Raw genomic sequence first — 21,623 nt, 5'->3', positions numbered from 1 at the left:
AAGACAGCGGTCAGGCTCCCGGGAGCCATCTTCCACCGCGAGGGAGACGGCCAGCCTGCCGATCCCAAGCCCCGGGAAAGACTTAGAGCCACATCAGCCCCACGCCAGAGACTTCTCCCGGGACAATCGTTTCTCTTGATTGACTCGGTAAGTTTAATTTGCGTTCCCATAATCCTGACTGGCTCCACAGGGCTGCGCCGACCGCTACAATAGCGGGAAAGACCATCCAGCGGCCGTCAACAGGAAGTTAAGTAACCGGCCAGGATCCTGATAACGAAATCTTTCGTAACGATTAAACGCCAGGATGCAGGTCTGTAGTTGTACGTGTAGAGACGAGTCCACATCATAGTATCGAGTTCTTTCGAAGGTAATAAGACAGCCACAGAATATGCTCTGGACGAGTATGCAGGAGTCTTACCAACGGTCACCTCCAGGGGGTAGAACCATAATTATATGTAACAACTTTAGTGTTGTCTTGTTATCCTTCAGTGCCAACCTCTCACTTTTCTTTAATGTTTGTTTGTTTGTTTGTTTGTTTCTTTATTTGGGGGGGAGGGGCAGAGAGAGAGGGAGAGAGCATCCCAAGACGCCACGCTGTCAGCGCAGAGCCCGATGCAGGGCTCGATCCCACAAACCGTGAGATCATAACCTGAGCAGAAATCAAGAGTCGGAGGCTTAATAGGCTGAGCCATCCAGACTCTGCTAACTTCATACTTTTCTAATCAGAAAAAAAAAATTACTTTCACTCTGGAAAAACGAGAGAATATTTGACATGTTGTGTTTTCGAGAGTTTGGAATGTTCCCGTGTCAAAATGGCCACTTAACAGGGCCCCGGGGGCTCAGTCAGTTAAGAGTCCAACTTCGGCTCAGGTCACGATCTCACAGTTTGTGGGTTTAAGCCCCGCGTTGGGCTCTGTGCTAGCAGCGCGGAGCCTGGAGCCTGCTTCGGATTCTGTGTCTCCCTCTCTCTCTGTCCCTCCCTTGCTCATGCTCTCTCTCTCAAAAATGAATAAACGTTAAAAATATTTTTTTTAATGGCCACTTAACTACACATGCCTAGTGGAAGGGTGGAGGTCCAGTGACGGCAGCCAATGAGGTGGGGATTTGCAGCAGCGGAAACTCTCCTTCCCTGCCCGGTGGGGACGCAAAGTCGTGCAGCCGCTTTGGAGGACATTTTGGTGCCTTCTTAACAAAACCTAAAAAACACACCCTTCCCGTACGATCCAGCAATCACGCTCCTGGGTGTCTCCCCGAAGGAGGTGAAATTTCTATCCGCACTAAAATCTCCACGTGGGTGTTTTAGCAGCTGTATTCAACATTATCAAAACTTGGAGGCTTCTGGAACTTCTATACCCTTGCCCCTCAGTGCTCAGCCTGGAACGCCCTTCACACATTCACCCTCCAAAGTTGACCTCAGACGCTTCCTCGGCCAGGAAGTCTTCCTCTGCACTCCCCCAGTACCTTTTTCATGCTGGTCAGGAATCCCTTCGGCTGCAAGTAACAGAAATTCTGACCAGCAGTGGCTTCAACACATGGGGGTGGGTGGGTATTTTTCCCTCAAGTAGGAAGGTAGAGGGTTGCTGACATTGGTTCAGTGATGCAGTAATGTCAGATCTGGGGTCTCTGAGATTCTCTCCACCTTCCCCTCATGACTACAACATGGCTGCCACTGCTCAGAGCATCAGACACCCACATCACATTCAAGGAAGAGAAGTGAGGGGCAGAGCAGGGTAGAACATTTCTCCTCATTTGCCTTTCTCGAATCCAGGAGGGAAAAAGGCTTTCCCAGGAGTTTGCAACAAGCATCCCTTATACCACACTCTAGAACAAGGGCCCCTTCAGCCCCAGCCTGGACCTACACTTCTGAGATGAAAGGACATGAACAAAATGGGGTCATGTCAACAGGAAAAGCCTTTTTTTTTTTTTTTGATCCTCTTTACCCATTTCACCCTCACCCCCACCCCCGGCAGCCCCCAATCTATTCTCTGTATCTATGAGCTCAGGGTTTGGGTTTTCAGGTTTCACTATAAACACGGTCCTATGGTACTTTTCTCTGACCCATGTCGCTTAGTGAAATGTCCTCGGGTCCGTCTGTGTCGTTCCAAGGGGCAAGTTTCATTCTTCCTTATGGCTGAGTCATATCCCAGTATCGTGTATAATCACATACGTATCATCACTCACCCTTCCACGGACACTCGTGGCTTCCTCGCCTCGGCTGCTGTCAACAATGCTGCCGTGAGCGTGAGGGTCCTAATCAGGGTCCCGATCAGGGTCTCCCTCAGACAAACAGCCAGCGGAGGACTTCCTGGGTCACAGGGTCGTTCTACGTTCAATTTTTCAAAGGACCTCCGCGCTGTTCTCCAGAGCAGCCGCTCCGGGTCGCATTCCCACCTGCACCGGACGGGGGGTCCCCCTTCTCCGCATCCCCGCCGACACGGACTGTTCTGTTTCTGAAGACGGCCGTCCTGACAGGTGTGCGGTGCTCTCTCGCTGTGGTGTTGACCTGTATTTCCCTCGGGATCGGTGACGCTGAGCATCTGTTCCGGTGCCTGGTGGCCATCTGGAGGTGTTCTTTGGAGAAATGTCTGTTCCGAGCCTCCCACTATTTTTTAATCAGATTTTTTTTTTTTTTTTTTTTTTTTTTTGCTATTGAGTTGTGTTGAGTTCCGTTGAGTTCCGCCTGTTTTGGACATTAGCCCCCCCACCAGACAGACGATCTGCAGATCTCTTTCTCCCATCCTGCAGGTTCCCTTTTCCTTCTGTTGATGGCCTCCTTTGCTGTGCCGAAGCTTTTTAATTTGCTGTGGCCCCACTTGCTCATCTTTACTTTCCTGCCTTTGCTTCCGGCCTTTAAGACAAGTCGCTGCCGTTTCTTGTACTCCTGAAATGGAGCCCGGCCCGTAACTCAGGAAGTCTGTGAGGCAACATTCATGAGGCTCTGTGTACACATAAAATACCACCACCGCCTTGTGGCTGTTTACATCAACCTAAAAAATTTTTTTCTGAAGTGTATGCATTTATTTTTGAGAGCGAGAGCAAGCAGGGCAGGGGCAGAGAGAGGGGGAGTGAGCGAGAATCCCAAGCAGGCTCCACACCATCAGCACGGAGCCTGATGTGGGGCTCAAACGCATGAACCAGGAGATCATGACCTGAGCCGAAACCTAGAGTCGAACGGTCAACCGACTGAGCCACCCGGCGCCCCATAGATCAACCTTAACTTCTAAAGCGTGCAGTCCACGCCGCTGTCAGTGGCTCACTCCCAGGTTATAAAGTCCTGCTTTCGAGGGCTGTGTGTTTTCAGCAAAGAAAACCACCCCGCATAACTTTCTAAGGACACAAATGCGCATTTCTAGTGGTAAAATCTGTCGCAGAGCAAGATCACGAGAGACCAAGCCGTTTGGACCGTTAGAAGTTCGCCTTGAAACTTTATCTGTTGTGCTATTCTCCCATATGCTTCTGGACCACCCCCTGGGCAGGTCTGCAGACGACAATGTATTTAACAACCCAAATATAACGGAAACAGCGGATGTCCTCGCGGCCACCCCCCCCCCTCACCGAAGACCAAATACAAAGGGCCAAACCAGCTTTCCTATCACTCAGATGCCCGCTCTCACCCCCCAAAGGGTCAGCAGAAAGCACATCGGAGGAGGAGTTTTTGTTTAGGTCACATAAAGGAAGTTTCTGAAAGTTCCTCCCAAACGCAAGGCAGCAGGGAGCTTTACCCTGGAACCCCGAACGTCCACCTCTGCTGACGACACAGTCCCGGCTGGTCCTCGCACACCTGCTCCGTCCCCCAGCTACCGACTAGAGATCTTCTGTGCGTTTCTGTAATTACCGACCGCGGGAGGCTTCCTCATTCAGTCTTCGCAAGCAAACCAAAAATAGAACTTCTATGAAAATATGTAAATACTGTAATTGAGTTTGGAATATTTCGCATCAACTACAGATGTCTCAAGATAGAATTTTCTTCCTAGCTCATTCACTTTCGTTAGAAACGCTTCAGTTTCCCAAAAAAGGAACACTCGCGTAACGAAAAGCCTATCTTCTTGCCGACAGAAAAAGAATTCCAGAGCACATGCACACCCACCTAGAACTGAAGGAACGGGACATCCGCGAGACAGGGCTCAACTTTTAGTCTCCACACCTTCCGGCTGGACCTCTGACTTCGTGCCGGTTACCTTCCTGTTGTCGACACCAAGCAAGTACCCAGGACGACACTCAAACGGGCTGGCGAGGAAGGAGTGACAGCATGTGCGCGTCTACACAAGGGCAGAGGGCAGGGGGGCCGGGGCATAGCAGGGTCAGGGGACACCCAACCGTGGAGGAGCCCCTCCCCCCGCTCCAATACACAAGGGCATGCGGCCTCCGCATCTGTGCACCGAAGCAGCTCCGGGACCAGAGTCGCAGGATGTCCTGTCGTTGACGCAGGGGAACAGGAGCCCGGGGTGCACACAGACAGGGCCACCGCACTGTGCCTCCGGGCTGAGGGCTGCGACCAGACGCAGGAACGCTGCCAGGCAGACACCAGTGGTTCCGAGGGCACCACCAGGATCCGGAGTGACGGCACCAACCTCAGTGGTCGCCTCCCAGATTCTTCCTTGTTCCGAGGATGCGTGTTCCTGAGCGACTGGGGCCTAAGGATTTGGGCCACTTACAAGCTGCGCTTAAGGTAGAAGAGGGAAGTTTCCCTTCTCTCGGGTCAAGAAAGAGTAAGGCAGCCAGCCAGTGGCCGCAGAGGAGACGCCACCTGTGAGGCCTAGAGGGAGGGGACCGGGCCCTGCACACCCTTCCCCTCCGGCGAAGCCAACGGGCCCCGCGCGGCCAGGGTGAAAGCAGTGACTTGGGCATCAGGCCCGAGGAGGGGCACAGGGTGGATTAACACAGATCCTGGAACACCACCTGCTCTCAGAGACCACTAACCCCAAATCTGCTCTCAGCCAAGGACAGGGGCAGTGACAAGGAGCGGTCCCCGTGGGGGGCCAGCTCCCGGCTCAGGCCCGAACACCCCCACCCCTCACCCTGGATACCTAGTAAGTAGAAGAAAAACGATGCCGGGTGTTAGCACGACTCTTCTGAGTATCTCAACCCTCCCAGTAGTTTTCTCAGGGCAAAGGGTGCTTCCGGAGATTCCGTGCCCACCACAGGGACTCTGTGGGCCGTTCCAGCTCTACATTAGCTCCTCGCCCGTGTCGCCTGGCCAGCCACCAGCGTGATGGCCGGAGGGCTGTGAACACAGGCGCCACCAGACTCGAGGGGGCACAGGGCCAGGGGAAGTCCCAGACACCGGGCCCCTAGTGTGCGGCGGGCAGAACTGAACACGGGCTCCCCTGGGACGGGACAAGGAAACTCCTAAGTGGAGACTTCCCACCTAAAATTCAATGAAGCAAACGCACAGACGTTTAAAAATGACTTTGCTGTTTAGAAAAGGGACTTACAGGCCCCATGGATGTGACTAAGGGCACGGAACGTTGGGAGTTTTGAGAACCGATTTTGCAAAGCTGCCCGTTGGTGCACAGTCTCGGGGGGACCGCGATGCAGGGGCCGAGTGGGAGCCCAGAACCTACCTTCCTGGTCTCTAGATCTGAATGAGGACTCATGTACCTGATCCTTAGTGTAAATTTCTTTCCCTCTCCGTGTCGTTTCTCATGAAGGCCAAAGGGCCAGCTACACGCTTTTTCTATACACACGAAGCCTTCTCGCAAAACCGCCACTTATGAAGAACACAGACTCCTCGAACATCATTCGCTATGTTAGTGGTTTCTTCTTTACGTATGGAAGCGATTCTGTTACCTGCTGCGGAAGAAATCACTCTTGGAAGGGAGGGGGAAAGAGTTAAAGTTAGACACGATGAACTCGGAGGTTGTCACCCGCATACGGATTTTTTCATTCGGGGCATAAATACAGACTTGGTTTTCTAATGAAACACGCGAGCGTTCCTAATGGTTTTGATTCGAACAGAAAGTCGTACTCAGAACACCGTGGAGGCCAGGTCACGTCTAGCGGCAGGTGCGCTGGCGTATTTGAGGCTCCGGGTTAGGGAGTTTCTGGGCAACAGACATCTATAATCGTTGGAAGGAAAAGTCCTTTACAAAGACAAACTACTCAGAAAGACAGCTACACGTACCCAGTCTGTACGTGAGCAGCGTTCACACGTGTGCCCTCACCGGGAGACTCCAGCCGCCCGCGGGGTCTGCACCGCGGATGCTGGTTTGTGTCAGTGCTCGATATCCTGACCACCCGAAACTCACTGTTTTAGCACTTTCTTTTCTAATCAATCTTGGGCGTTTTTTTTTTTTTTTTATTTTGAATGTTTTGTTCTTCTAGTATCTTTAAGATATAAAAATCTCTTGATCTTCAACCATTATCTAGAAATGACACAAGGGGACCCACACAGCTCACGGACCTCCAGCAGGGCTCGGCTCATGCAAATGCCCTTTCCTGAAGGGCCATCCGCTCTAGCGTCTTCGTTTACTGTATTCAGACCCAGGAGAAAGCTACTCTGAACAGTGAATGTTCTGGGACGCCTGGGGGGCTCAGTTGGCTAAGCGTCCAACTTTGACCCAGGTCAGGTCATGATCTCACAGCTCGTGGGTTCGAGCCCCGTGTCGGGCTCTGTGCCGACAGCTCGGAGCCCGGAGCCTCCTTCGGTTCTGTGTCTCCCCTTCTCTCTGCCCCTCCCCTGCTCACACTCTCTCTAAAAGATAAATAAACATTAAAAAAAATTTTTTTAAGTAAATGTCCCCCACCACATCTTTATGTACCTACAACGGTCCTGTTCACTCAGATCCACGGGTCCTTGGACACACACTTCAAGTTCTAACTCAAAAGTATCTAAGTACAAATACTGAGTGACTGTTCAGTGACAAGTCAGAAGTACTGAGCATCAGGACTTTCGGTGTTCCTCTCGCGATCCCTTTCTCATCCCTTAAGTTCTGAGGAGACGTACAGGGACAAATTCATGTAGTCAAAACAAAAATGGCACCACAGGAACAGGTCTGCCTTCAGGAAACACGACTACAGAGCGCCGACATAAAGGAGCCTCTAGAGAGTTCTTTCACACGGCTCACTTCATGCAATGCCATTTTCATGCTGCCAGTGACAGAGGTGACAGGATTACAAGGTGGCCACTGACAGAATGACAGCGACTCTGCGGCATTTGTCAACGGTGCTCTGTAGAGCACTTCACGATGGCATCGGAAGGAGACACAGGTCCTCGGACACACGCGTGTGGCTGTGCAAATTTAACTGGTTGTCACGTTACTTGATGTACTTTTGAGCGGGGTTTGTGATTGATACATGAAGGGAAGCAAAAGTCTGAGAGAGGACAGGGAGAGGGACACCAGCGGACCGTTTGGGGACGGTGGACGCTGACGGAGGGAAAACCCGGGTCTGGCAAAACAAGAAAGCCAAGGATAGCCCGTACCTCTGATGAACACATTCAAACTGTAAAATGGCACTCAAAAATCAGTGTTTCATGAAGTCAGGTAAAAAGTGCCGCTGCTTAATGAAGGTTTCGAGAAGCTGGCACACTGAGTGAATGGACACCGCAGACCAGACTTCACGGTGTCTAGAATTCAGGGCTTGCTCAGGCCCTGCTCCCTGCAAACCACACAGGGAGGCCGGACTGCGTGCGTGAGCGTCTAGGCCGCAGAACAAAACGGAGTGAAATCAAACTCTCGTCACTCTTGACTGGGAGACGCCAACAGGGCTGAGAGGAGAGGGGACACACAACAGCCATTCTGAACAAAAAGTACACACGACCACATCTGTGTCTATGTTACTCAGTGTGTTCGACTTAGGGACTCTGGAGGGAACGGTGACGTGCCGTGTAAACTTTACGTGGGTTGAAGTCCTGGGCGTTTTGCACGGGCTTTCCACATGCAGCAGAACTTACTTCAGAGCCGACAGCCTATTTCACAGTATTATCTGAGCGTCACACACAAGCAACATGTATATACTGCAAGTTTATTTCAATCACACAAACGAAGTTAGCGTGTAGGAAATTTAAATGAAACAGTACGGTAAAAATGGCAGAGAACCGAAAAGGCTAAAGAGGAAGCACACCTAAAGCACGAGAATCCAACATTCGTTAGTGTTTCGTCCTCGGTTCCGACGGACACTTGACGCTGGCAAAGTGTGGACGAACCGCGACCGGGACAGCCGTTCCGGAGAGACCTCGGCACCGGCGGGAGGTGTGTACATTCAGTTGGTTTGCGATGGACCGTCGGCCGTTGACACAGCGCACAGGACGGATTGGTCACGGGTCAGATCACAGTGTTGAGGAAAGAAGTGCCTTCCTGTAACTAGAAAGGACCCCTGAACTGCACTCAGCTTCAGACAGCCCGTGGACTAGAGCACAAAAACCGTCGTCTGACGGGGTTCCGAGGAACATCGCTCTGAGAACTTCCCGCGTGAGTTACTGAAATCTCTAACGATGACAAAACTGTCACGTAGGACAGCGGATGTGTACAGTGATTTCATCAAACGTCTTGTAAAGAACACATTTAGCAATCCGGGATAATGCAAAATGATGGAAAATGGCGTGATTCAACACTGGTTTTCTGTCATTTTACACAGATATCCTGCTAATGTTAGACCAAAAGGCACGAGACAGTTAGCGCGTAAACCGGTTCCTTTTTGAGATCTAGCGTTTTACTGCAGTCTTTTATCTCACTTTGGACCACGTGCACCCAGCATCCTATCCTACTAGAGACCAACAACCAACAAAATCACGTGATTTCTCACCAGATTTATAGGGGACATAAGCGTTTATACCATCGAAGTGTCTGCATAACCGAAAGTACAGTAATAAAAATGAAAATGCCTCCTAGTTCTTCTAGAAAACAGTACTTCAGAAGCCTGCCGCATCTTGAATGCCTTTACTACTGCCTGACCATGAAGAGGGACAGAAAACACAACCACAGACCTGAGTGAGGACAGCTCACCCATCACAGATTAATGTCAAACCGCAGTTTCTACACAAACGGGAACTACCGTAAGCAGGAAAAACCTCCCTCGTTCACACCGTTTGGAAGGGTAATGGCAAATCCGCAGCCTTTAGAAAACTATGCTATCGACAAGCTCCGTCTTCCCAAATGAGATTACGAAATCTAGAAAGCAGATGAAAATGGATTACTTCTTCAAAACTTTAGTGAAACTTCAGATAATCAAAGATTTCAAAGCAAGTATGGCACGTAACTGAAGCATACATCAAGACAGAGAGCCTGGAGAGTTTCTGATTTCCTAAATTTTCAAAAAAAAAAAAAAAAAACTATCATTGCAACATACAGAATGTCTCCCCTATTTTAATCTTCGTGAGTTTCCAGGAGAAGGGTGTGGATTACGAACGCACGCACACACACCCGAGTCGGGGTCAGCAGAGGATCTAATCCCGTCCTCCTACCCCAAGTCTCACTCTGTCACCGGAGAACTACTCAGAGCCCCTCGCCGGTCCCCGCTGCCGCGTGACTGACGCCTGTGACCTCAGTCGCTGCTGACGCTGCCACATCTTATGTTTCCACACAACACAATTCAAGAGCAGCTTTCCTGGTCAGAACATGCACCTGAACACCTGTCCGACTGCAGGGCACCTAGGTCATAGTAACTGCCAGATTCAGGGATCGAGTTTTCGAGTCCCACAGTATGATGTGATTCATGTGAAGCTCAGAATCATGTTTCAGACCATTGAAATTACTGAAGCTAAAATACGAACAGCTGAAGACATGATGTAAAAGATTAAGTACTTGGTTCTGCTAACATATTTACCAATTAAAGTCACAAAATATTCCTCATTATTATTCATGCAGGTAATTGAGAAAAAAAGACAATGCAGAAATTAACTTTAAATGAAAACTTATTCCTTCCCTTCCTCCCACCCCCTACACTCTACAAAATGTTTTCCCTGGGACCAGGCCTTGAAAAGGCCACTACATATTAGTGTGACATGCATTACTGTTTGCAATTAAAAAAGCTAATTTTGTGGTGGTTGTAATTACATTATAAAAATGTCCACATGCATAAATCTAAAAAAGGTTGAAAACCTACAGTAAATCTACAATATATTGTTTTACATTTGACCACTGGTGTGTGTTATGTAGGAGTCATAGATTTGGTAAAGCATTTTAACAATTTAGGAAGGCATCTAAATCTTTAAATTCTGGATGAATTTTATGTTGTAATCTACAAAATTGCATGAAGGCTAACTCGAGAGACTTCCTATCATTCTAAAATTCCTCAAGCCAGACAAATCATTTTTAGGACACTTTCTTATAAATATCGCCCTTTGAAAGCACGTACAATTCCATTTGTTCCACGTTTTAGGATCTTAACCTCCACAGGGCTGACCTCAATTACGGAACATCACACATGATAGGAAGACAAACCTGAGAGAAACATTTACAATACAATAGCGTAACTTGCTAAATTCTTCATCAGCACTCTCTGAAAACAAACTTCTTAAGCCTTTCTCCTCTTTATTTTAGCAATGGGTTGTGGAAAACGTGCGATTTTGTCTTGACATGAAAATATTTCAATGCACGGCGATTCTGCCTGATGGGCTTAGGATTTTCTGCATAACCGTTAAATGGGAACTCTTATCCGACCCTTCCATCCTGTTGAAAAGGTCAGAAGAAAGCAGCAAACTGGAGGGAAATCGCTGATCGCCAGAGCAACAGCATCTGAAGGCTCACAAGTGCGCCGGCTCTCCTCCTCCCGACCATCTGTATCCACTTTCTTCTCGCGGCTCACAAAACGTAGGGGCTTGTTGTTAACAGCTGTTGTTTGCAGGGGTCTTTTTTCTTCCTCCAGCTACGGTCCTGTTTCTCCTGGGCTTGCTTCTCTACGCAGAATTGGACTTGCTCAGTTCTTGCCTGATCGCTGGGTACGAGAAGGAAACGCATTGCGAGTAAATTTGATGTGGAGGGAAAGATTCATTCCTAAGAACCCTCAGCGACTGTGTTCAAGCGCCCAGCAAAAAAAGATGGACTGACCTTGCACAGACCTTTGTTTTCTTAATACAAAGATGGTACTAATTCTTATGTGTGTACACACACACACACACACACACACACACACGCACACTCATTCACTTGCTCTCTCCCTCTTGCTTACAACACAGAAGAGTGGATGCCGCGGGCTCAGAACAAGAGGGCAGCGGGTGGGACTGGAGGACAGGCAGGGACAGGCCAGCTCCCCTGGACTCCACACCTGAGATGTCAGGACTTCTTTACCTGGGTTTTTACAGCTTCCGCTGTAAGGAGTGGGCTCTTCCCGCACCCCGAGCCACGCGAAGGGCAGGATACTATGCGAAAGTAATTGGTTTATGCCCCCAAGCAATAAACTGGTTATTTCTTTGTGTGCAGATCTTTAAAGACAGGTATCGTCAAACGGTACAGGGGCAGCAAATCTGCCGACATACTCACCATCAATGAGCTCTTCTTTTAGCTTTGTTAATTCTTTTCTCATTTCATCTAAAATGTCCTAAAATATTAGAGAAAAACAGGAATGCAGAAAAAAAATTACTCCTCCAGATACTCTTGCTTGCATAAAATTCTGAGAATATATGAAGTTTGATGTACGGTTTTGCTGCCAGACCACTTATGTCTTAGGGTAGCCTCGGCAAATCATGTTTTAACAGTCTTCTCTGATTCCAGCCTAGCGAAACATGAGACACCAGAATGCTTTCTAAAACTAAAAATAATTCTGCTGTCCAGAGAAAGGCAGGATTCAGATGATTTCTAGAAAAGACAACAGCTCTGCTTTGAACCTCATCTTCTGGGAGCAGTATGAGAGTTGGTGCAGAACGAAATTTCAAGGAACAGGAAAACTACACCAGAAGAGCAGATCCTGGCCGAGCGGTGATCCGGTCGGAAGCACAGGATTCCCCGGGGACCCCGCCACAGCTGCCAACTGTGTTTCGAGGACTCTGGGACTCCCCTGGCGGGCCCTCAGGGCCGCCCTACCGGGTGGACACGAGGCTGGAGGGGGCCCTGCTGGACCCGCAGGTCCGAAATGGCAGGTACCAGCCGCACGCAGCCACCGAGCACCGGAGACGTGGCCAGGCTGGGCTGAGACGCAGCGCCCGTGTAAAACGCACCAGAGTTCAAAGATTCGGCGTGAAGAAATAATGTGTAATGACGTGTAATAGCTCTTGGGTAATTTTTAAACACTGATTACATATGGAAATATTATTTAGTTCTATTAGGTTAAATAAGATATATTAAAATGAGTTTCGCCACTTCACTGACTTCACACGGCTGCCAGAGAGTCTCCGGCATTCACGTGACCCCTGTCACACTACGATGTAACAGTGTCGACCTGGACGCTCCTTCCTCCAGGAAAACCATTCCATCCTCAAATAGTTCGCAAAATCTCGATTTCCAAGTTGATTTTGGAATAATAGACACCCCCACCCCCTTAAAAAATGACCAAGAACGGGGTCATGTGACAACTAAAAGGGTTTCTGACAAGGCGATGCAAATCTGAAAAGTAACAGCTACCCTCAGGGTGGACTAGTTCCCAGCGTGCGACCTTCTTTAACGTCGCACACTTCAGGTTCAGATTCAGCTGCTCTGTTTAAGTTCATTTTCTTAAAAGGTTTTTCAGGTTTAAAATAAGGTTGAAACTATCAGTAACTCCCCCGCTTTACAATAAGGAACAAGCACAGCAGTTATCGGAACAGCCTCGCCTCACTGTGTCCTTATTCCAATTAATAGGAATCAAACCTTTCCTCTCTTCTCCTCCCCTACAGACAGCCAAGAGTGTACCACGTTCTTAAGCGTGTGCAAGTACTCTACTCTAAAGTGTTTTCAAGAAAAGAAAGTCACGTTAGATATACGGGAAAATAGGGGCTTGATCATCAATGACCTCAAGCTTCCTTTTCAAACCACCTAACTCAATTTAACTTTTCAAACAGCTTTGCAGTTTATAAAAATTAGGTTTATCCGAAACATTGTCCGTATTTCTCTCCTTAACTCGTATTTGACTTTAATTCCGAACTCCTACCACTGCAACATTATCCGTCCCTTTTTGAGCCACGAACATCTGCTAGCATTTAAAAAAAGGAGTGACGCCATGGGGAGAACAGGCTTTGAGGAAAGGTCTGGGTTCTGATCCCGACTCGAACTACGGACGGGGCCGCGGGGCTGAGCGGCGTAACTTCTCAGAACCTCCGAAGCACACAGTTGGAGTACACACGCTGTTGGACGGGCCTCCACGAGGACCCCTAGACGGTGCCGCACCGTGAGCCCGGCCAGTGCCCGGCCTGCGCGTCCGCCAGGGGGTCGGTACGAGGCCACCACGGGGCCTGGTGTGGTCACCGCTGTCAGAGGCCACCGGGTGTGCGGGATGGGAAGGCCAAGGGGACGCTCTCGCTGCGGCTCCTCTGGGCTCAGGTGCTCCGGCTGGCCTTCCCCTTCGAATCTTTTTAACACTACCAATTTTTTAAAAACGTATTCCACCTCCTCTAGGAATAAAATCTTGGAAAGTCCACCATCTCCTCACCCGTCACTCCTTCTCTTTTCCTGCTTCTGAGCACGTCCTCGTACAATGTGTGTCCACGTACGACATGCATCCACGTACGATGCGCGTCCGCGTACGACGCGCGTCCGTGTACGACGCACATTCGGGTACAACGTACGTCTGTGTACGACGTATCCAAAATACGGACATCTTTTTCTTTTTCATAAAGGTGGGATAACTGTTGGCACAGGTTGGTCACTGTTTTGCCAGCACGGGTGAGGGCTCGCGATCCAGTATTTTTTTTTTTTTTAATTTTTTTTTTTTCAACGTTTATTTATTTTTGGGACAGAGAGAGACAGAGCATGAACGGGGGAGGGGCAGAAAGAGAGGGAGACACAGAATCGGAAACAGGCTCCAGGCTCCGAGCCATCAGCCCAGAGCCCGACGCGGGGCTCGAACTCACGGACCGCGAGATCGTGACCTGGCTGAAGTCGGACGCTTAACCAACTGCGCCACCCAGGCGCCCCTCGTGATCCAGTATTAAATGCTCTCAACTGTGACTCCTTCATGGCCGCTGGGTGTTCCCCCACACTGTCCATCTGTATACTTCTACAGTATTTTCTTAGCATAAATTCCTGGGAGTGAAATTTCTGGGTTCAAAGGTAAGATATTTATCTTGTTTTCCCAAACTGCTTTCTAGAAAACAGAGGTACCGGAGAGTGCCCGTCTCCCTCCCATTCTGGACAAGGCCAGGTCTGTTGGGTCCATTTTTGCCAGTGTCCGGTGACAAGTGCAAGCCTATTTCCCTTCGCAATTATACGCCACGCACTCACGTTTAAAGTTTATATTGCGCCACTGCTGGAACTTTTACATTAATGCCCTGAACCAAAAAAATTAAGGTTTGAAAACAATAATACACTACTAATGCTATTTCATTTGTATAAAAATATCTAAACTCTACATTCTTCTTTTTAACTTTTCTTTACTTGAGAAAGGGAGAGAGAGAGGGAGGGAGAGAGAGAGACACGGAGGGAGGGGAGGGTGGAAGGGAGGGAGAGAGAGGGAGAGGGAGAGAGAGGGAGAGGGAGAGAGAGGGAGAGAGAGAGAGAGGGAGAGAGAGAGGGAGAGAGAGAGAGACAGGGAGGGAGGGAGAGGGAGGGAGAGGGAGGGACAGAGAAAGAGAGAGACGGAAGGAGGGAGAGAGAGACACGGAGGGAGGGAGGGAGAGGGACAGAGAGAGACGGAGGGAGGGAGAGGGAGGGAAGGAGAGAGAGAGACACGGAGGGAGGGAGGGAGAGGGAGGGAGGGAGAGAGACACGGAGGGAGGGAGGGAGGGAGGGAGAAAGAGGGAGGGAGAGAGAGAGGGAGGGAGGGGGAGGGAGAGGAGGGAGGGAGAGAGAGGGACAGAGAGAGAGATGGAGGGAGGGAGGGAGAGGGAGGGAGGGGGGGAGAGAGAGAGAGAGACAGACAGAGGGAGGGAGGGAGGGAGAGGGAGGGAGAGAGGGACAGAGAGAGAGAGAGAGATGGAGGGAGGGAGAGGGAGGGAGGGGGAGAGGGAGGGGGAGGGAGGGAGGGAGGGAGGGACAGAGAGAGAGAGAGAGATGGAGGGAGGGAGGGAGGGAGGGAGGGAGAAAGAGAGAGACACGGAGGGAGGGAGGGTGGGAGGGAGAGAGAGAGAGAGAGAGACAGAGGGAGGGAGGGAGAGGGACAGAGAGAGAGACGGAGGGAGGGAGGGAGAGCGAGGGAGGGGGAGGGAGGGGGAGGGAGAGAGAGGGAGAGAGAGGGAGAGAGAGGGAGAGGGAGAATGAATCCCAAACAGGCTCAGTGTGGTCAGCGTGGAGCCAGACACAGGACTTGAACTCACGAACTGTGAGATCACGGCCTGAACCGAGATCAAGAGTCAGACTCTCAACCGACTGAGCCACCCAGGCGCCCCTTAACTCTACACTCTTTTCAAGTGCGTTCACGCTCTGTCGAACACATGCACACGAGACAGTTCTAGAAAGAAACCAGTGCACCAGAGGCAGCTGCCAATGAGCGTGCCTACCTGCTTCAGCCTGTCGTAGTCTAGCCCCTCTGTCTGGACGCCGTTGGCACTGGGCTGCGACGAAGGTGCAGATTTTGGTCTGTACAAACAGAATTTCCAGGACAGGTAAACGACACTTAGGATGTTTAAGAAGTTCACAAAAAACTGCAAATTTACCAACCCAACACCAGATTTAAGTCCCTTTCCTAAAACACACTGTGTTAACAAGTTAATTGTCAAAGTTGCAGGACCGACTGGAACATAAAGCAGAAAGTATTTCTCACGGGGCTCAGCGTTTCCAGCCGTAAATGGTCTCAGTAAAGAGACCAGGCAACGCGATGGGACCGCGGCGCTTCTTCCGGCAGGAGCGGAGGAGCGCGTGCTCCGGGCAGGGGCTGGAGCGAGGCCGCGTGCGACACAGTCTCGTTCTTCTGAAACCGTGCGGTGCCCACTAAACGTCTGGCGAACTGACCCCTAATGTGAATCGGTTTGCAAATCCTGCGCCTTGGTTTTGGGCCGAAAAACACTTTCCTGATGAAGTTTTTACGGAGATGTCATCCGAACAGCGTGTTTCCAGCTAACTACTTCCACAAACTTATTTTGTTTGTTCGTTCGTTCGTTTTAAAAGGAAATGCCACACAGAAGCGGACTGCCAACTAGGACTACGCTTTTGGAACGCGAGGCTCTACTAAAACTTCTACGTGAAGAAGTCAGTCTTAGAAATCGAGTATTTTAAACAACAGTTTCAGTATCAAATAAACCAGTCCTGTCTCCTCTCCAACTCTGGCAACCAGAGGGAAGCCCAGGGGAAAACCTGGAGTTTTACCGGGCGTTCACCCAGGTGGTTAGCCTGGTAAAGTGGCCACGCTCTGAGGGCCACACATCGATGCAGATGCAGACTAGTAGTCAAGTCACATATCATCAAGTTCGCGGAGGACCAACGTCACAAATCTGCACCAGGACTCGGTACCCGTCACTTTGCGAAGCCTCTTACAAGGCTTATCATCCTCTAAACCCATAGACGCTGGTCGTGAAGATGAACTATTGAGTTACTTTGCTTTCATATCAAACGTACGACTGCTTAAAAGGCTGAGAGGGAGCAAGTCGACCGATTTGGTATCATGAGGCAGCCGCCGCTCTGCCCTTAGGAACAAGGGAAGTAATACCTTTCAGAGAACTCCCCTCAGTAAGCACTGAGCTGGGCCGGGGAGAAGATTTACAGGACACAGCTCCTTTCCCCTGGGAGGGGACGGACCCCTTTACACTTCGCCGAGGGGACTGTTGAATCCCCTAGTCACCGAGGACGTGCAGATCCGCGGCAGGGAAGGCAGGGGTTCCCTGCAGAGCCCGAACTAGTGAAAACCCTTAATGGTCGACAGACACACTGTGTGCATTTCCCTTCCCCACGCTGTCTGCTCCTGCTCGTCGAGTTACACTGCTAATTCCTCTGCTTTTCTTTTACTCTTTACATTGAGGTGGTACAACCAGCAAATTCTTTCCTCCTAAGTTCTATAACGAATATCCCCTGACGTTCATATGAGTGCCTACAGCCTGCTAATTAACTGGGCGGTATGTTATGACTATATCCGTGTTTATTAAATAATACAAAGCATTATACAATAAACGATTGAGGAAACATGCAATTAAGAAATTTTCATTCATGCTAACATGCAACCCACCACCACCACCATCACCATCACCATCACCACCCCCAGCCCCATCACCATGATAATTAACTAAAGGGGGGAACTTTTCATACTGAAGGAAAGAAGTAATCACCACTTTTTTAAAACAAAGGTTTATCAACCTTCTATGGGGGGGGGCTCTACGTGGGAAAGCAGCAAGATAATGGAGAAGAATAACAACAGAAAATCTCATTAAATGCTATTTTTCTCTCTTACGTACTAGCAAATTTTCTAAGTCTTTTGGTTACAACGATTAAACCACCTCAAATAAAAAAAGCAGGAAAAACGATTTCACACTTGTGATATAAACATTTTATGCAGGTTTAACTGGCTGACAAACTTTAAATCTTTTCAGCATCAACAGCATGAAAATAATTTTAGCTAGTATCAATTTGGCCGAATACAATCTGATTGCAGAACTTCTAAATCACTGCCAGGGACACCCCTCTGTATACTATTTAAGTCACGTTCCCAGTAGACTTGATGTGAATTTTTAAAAACAGGTGCATATAATAACATGGGCAGATCTCGGTTATTTCTAACCCATGGATTTTCACTGAAAATTGATAACAAAACGAGGTTTCCCAGAGGCTTTTGTGTTACCTCTGGATACCTGCCTATAAAATAAGTACTATAATATTTAAGTCCCTATTCTGCCAAATTAATTCTAAATATTGTGTAAGCACTTGAGGATTTTTAAAAATTGTCAACTTTTTAATTAAAAAATACGAAATGTGCGGTTCTTCTCTTAACTTTAGTAATGAAAAAAAATGGTATAACAGGACTTATCCTAGAGAACAATCCGCTTGGGATGTTAGATGTCAGATTGTTAAAGACACTCAAGTACGTAGGAGACCGAGATTTTCCTCAAAGAGTAAATTTTTCACAATTGCGGCTGTAATAAAGTCCCGTGCTCCACTGACAAACAGTAAGAAATCTTCTGCTCCACCTTTTAAAGGCTTTGTCTCCTACTTCTATGGAGAACAGCCTTTCGAAGAAAATGCACAAGCTACCAAGAGCCTGGAGAAAACACAGGGACCGAGACCCCTATCATGGCCCTGCGGACGTGTGCCCCGCTGCTGTTTATCCCCAGCCAACTACAGAGTGATGGTAGGGGGGTGAATACCATTAACTTTTCTAATTATAATCTCTTAGAGTTTTTAAAAAACTCTAAATAAAGCTAAATGTGAAAGGTCTGACCTTCCCAAGTATCCCCCTCGTGGTGATTACCAGTCCAGGTAGAAAAAGCTCAGCCCTGCCCTGAACGTGTCAGTTAAAAGTCTCAAATCACAAAGTCACATCAGGGTGATACCTGTGTAATGAATCATAGGACCTGTTGTCAAAAACAATCTGATTTTTCCTTGGAGAATCCCGTCTATGAAGGGGAAAAACCATTTAAAGGGAAATACAATAGAAAACTTTTAAAAAGTAATTCTCATGAGGTTACCGTTTTATAGGTTTGCAGTCACAGCAAAAACAATTAAAGGAGTCCATTACCCTTAAAACAATCATTTTTTTCCAGTCCAGAAGACGGTATCTGGACACAAACTCTATCTACGGTCACGTGAGGTCACTCCCTCTACTTGACGATGACTGAGGACAGAAAGGGGACAGACGCACGCTGACCCTCTGTACAGACAGACAGCACACACGCAGACACAGTAAAAGCTGCCCACGCCGAGTATCGCAAGTACCAAGACCCAATAAAAACCACTGCCGCTTTAAGTATACACAAATCAACTCTTCTGAAAGAGCACGTAAACAACTCTTCTTCTACCCTGAATGTAAGATCTGTGAGCTCTTACTGAAAACCACAGGAAGAACTCACAAAGGTTCCAATGGTACATTCCAGCCACAGTCTGAAGTATTCGAACACTCTTGCTTTCACTCTACTGTCCGAGGTCTTCACTCAGCGACTACAGCACAGTGCAGTATCTGGCGTGTGTTGTAAGGTATTAACCCACCTTACCACTGACGTAACTTCGACAGGGATATTCATGACAGAAAGGGGTACTTTCACTGCCCTGCAAGGGTGAGGTGCACCTAAATAAAAACGTGAAGTGGCCAATACACTGGCTCTCAGAAGGAACAGGGGAGGAAACGGGCAGAAAAGCAATACAGTTCTGAGTCTCTCAGACACACTTCTAAAACCCTCTTAGGGCTTAAAACTGCTTGTGGTGACATTTTAAGGCAGGAATCACTGGCTGGATCCAATCCATCAAAAGGTGTATGAATGGTCAGGAAACAACAGACAGTTTCACAATTTCCATTTCAGGAAAGGAGAAGCAAGCCATCCACCAGAGCAGAACACGATTATGACACACTCCTGAGTAACAGGATCCAGTGTTTGGTGACTCAACAGAAAACTCCTTTTCTTAACGTGATTTTCAGAACACTTCCTTAACTTCCTTTAGAAATCTGAAAACTCTTTCAAAGAATTCTTTTTAAACTTGTTTTAATGTTTATTTATTTTTGGGAGAGAGAGAACGAGCTGGGGAAGGGCAGAGAGTCTGACTGGGGGCTCGAACTCACAAACTGTGAGATCATGACCTAAGCTGAAGTCGGACGCTTAACCGACTGAGTCCCCCAGGCGCCCCTCAAAGAGTATTTTTTAAATGAACCCAAACACGTCGAGGAACCTCCTGTGTTTGGAGAACCTCTCCCAGGTCCCTCTGGAGATACCCCTTCTGGCGTGGACTTGGGATTAGCTTCAGGCAAGCGCAGCAGGGAGCCCTTGTCACTAAGGTGGGGACGAGGACTAGACGCAGAGAGAAGGAATTCTAGCCCGCCGCACTTCAACCTTCAACAGACACACAGGACACCACCGTTCTGGTCTCTGGGATGCACTGGATAAACTGAGCTTCAAGACGCGCTCGTGAAGAAAAGCCATGCAAACTCCCAGGGACGAGCTGGAAGGCCCTATCAGTCAGGTTATCTGATAAACACCAATCTTTCTACTCTACTGAAAACACGGCCACAAAAGCAATTCCTGCATTTTTTCCGAAAGTCAGATACACTCATCTTTCAGTCACAGAGAAACCAGAAGATTCTATACATTGAAAAAGGCTCCGTTTCTTTGCGGAACTCACGTAATTGTGCCACTGCCCCGTCTCTGCCGGCACAGAGAGCCCAGAGAAACACACCCAAATTTACCATCAGGCTGATATGGGACAGATCTGTGTCGGGGTCGGGGTCGGGGGCGGGGGGGGGGGGGGGAGGGGTGTCTATCCTCGTATTTTTCCCTTTTTAGGTTTCTATCATTAGAGTCAAGTCTGCTTTTTTAAGAGGCAAAAATAAGGCAAATAAGGCCAGAAAGAAAAGGCAAAAAACTGTTTGGTCCCGAGACACATACTTTTTTCTGGGAAAAAAAAAACCCAAAAAACAAAAAACAAAAACCAAAAACAGAAATCCTTTAAACTGTCTCAGAAATCAAGGGAAAGTCTCATCTATGTTCAAGACCTGTGATACAAATTTGTTATGACAACAAAACACGCCCAGCTAAGAAATGCTGTTTGCTAAGACCACGCCTCGTGGCCCGGGATAAACAAGGTTAACCAGTCTTGTTTCTGGGCACTTTTTCTAAGTTGACTATAATTAAAGTTTCAACTGAGACAGAAATCATCTTTTTACTTCACAAATTCAGAACTTCAGGTTTTATTTTGCTCTTTCTTAAACACTAAATGAAATTTCTCTCCGGCTGCTTTTCAGTTTAAAACATAAAAGTTTCTTTCACAAATTACATTTACAAAATGAAGGATGTCACTGAGACTAATGGGGAAATGTGACTATGTCACATCGCATCATGGTTCAATGTTAACTTTCTTGCGAGAACGGTACTAGGGTTCCGCAGGAGGACAGCCTGCTCCTCAGGGAAAACGCAGAAGGATGAAGGATGAAGGATGAAGCAAATTTGCAAACTGCTTTCCAGAACTCCAGGGAAACAAGCGTGGATGTGTAAACAGGAGCTCAAAGCCAATGTGGCAAAACTAGGAACTGGGGAGTCCGGACGATGGGCATACGGGTGTTTGCTCTTCTCTCGACTTTTCTGTAGTTCGGAAGGACCAAAGCGATCTCAAAATTTCAGACAACTGGCTAACAATAAGCATACGGTGGGGTCCAGACAATCACTAGGAAGAATAGAACGTGCTCAGTGGTTTCCAAGAGCAGTAGGATTACAGGTTTTATTTGCTCCTTTGCACACTCAAATCCACCATTTGATTTTTCCTACAACGGAAATGTAGGCGCTAACCACGTGTAAATGTGAACCTTAGAGAACACAGGTACCTGGAGATGACAGGTGACTTGCTGCCATTCACTGTATTCGCTCTTTCCCAAGGTTTTCTTGCTGGTTCTTAAAAATATGGAACATAAGTTATTAAATACCTTATGTGCTCCCAGAGTTACTGTGAAACAAATAACAAAATCCTAGACGCCCCTATACATGTTTAGGCAGT

At 48.3% G+C, this 21,623-nt stretch overlaps 1 protein-coding gene and 1 long non-coding RNA gene across 2 annotated transcripts in view; one reads left to right on the top strand and one right to left on the bottom strand.

The window, feature by feature from the left end:
* On the top strand, window positions 1-17,127 carry LOC124510308 (uncharacterized). The gene is made up of 2 exons (XR_006961667.1): window positions 1-147; window positions 15,727-17,127. It is a non-coding gene; the product is annotated as an uncharacterized LOC124510308 (long non-coding RNA).
* ENAH (ENAH actin regulator) overlaps window positions 7,950-21,623 on the bottom strand; it is a 138,517-nt gene continuing 124,843 nt past the window's right edge. Inside the window, 4 exon segments of the mRNA XM_047077161.1 lie at window positions 7,950-10,875; window positions 11,421-11,478; window positions 15,506-15,584; window positions 21,454-21,520. Coding sequence (XP_046933117.1) covers window positions 10,838-10,875; window positions 11,421-11,478; window positions 15,506-15,584; window positions 21,454-21,520 — 242 coding nt within the window. The 3' untranslated portion in view covers window positions 7,950-10,837.

Source organism: Lynx rufus, unplaced genomic scaffold, assembly GCF_022079265.1.
Source record: "Lynx rufus isolate CCGP_SWC_20201006 ecotype Redwood Valley unplaced genomic scaffold, mLynRuf1.p SCAF_15, whole genome shotgun sequence".
Taxonomy (NCBI): Eukaryota; Metazoa; Chordata; class Mammalia; order Carnivora; family Felidae; genus Lynx; species Lynx rufus.
Note: the sequence above shows the minus strand (reverse complement) of the source record. Positions and strands in the feature narration are given on the sequence as shown.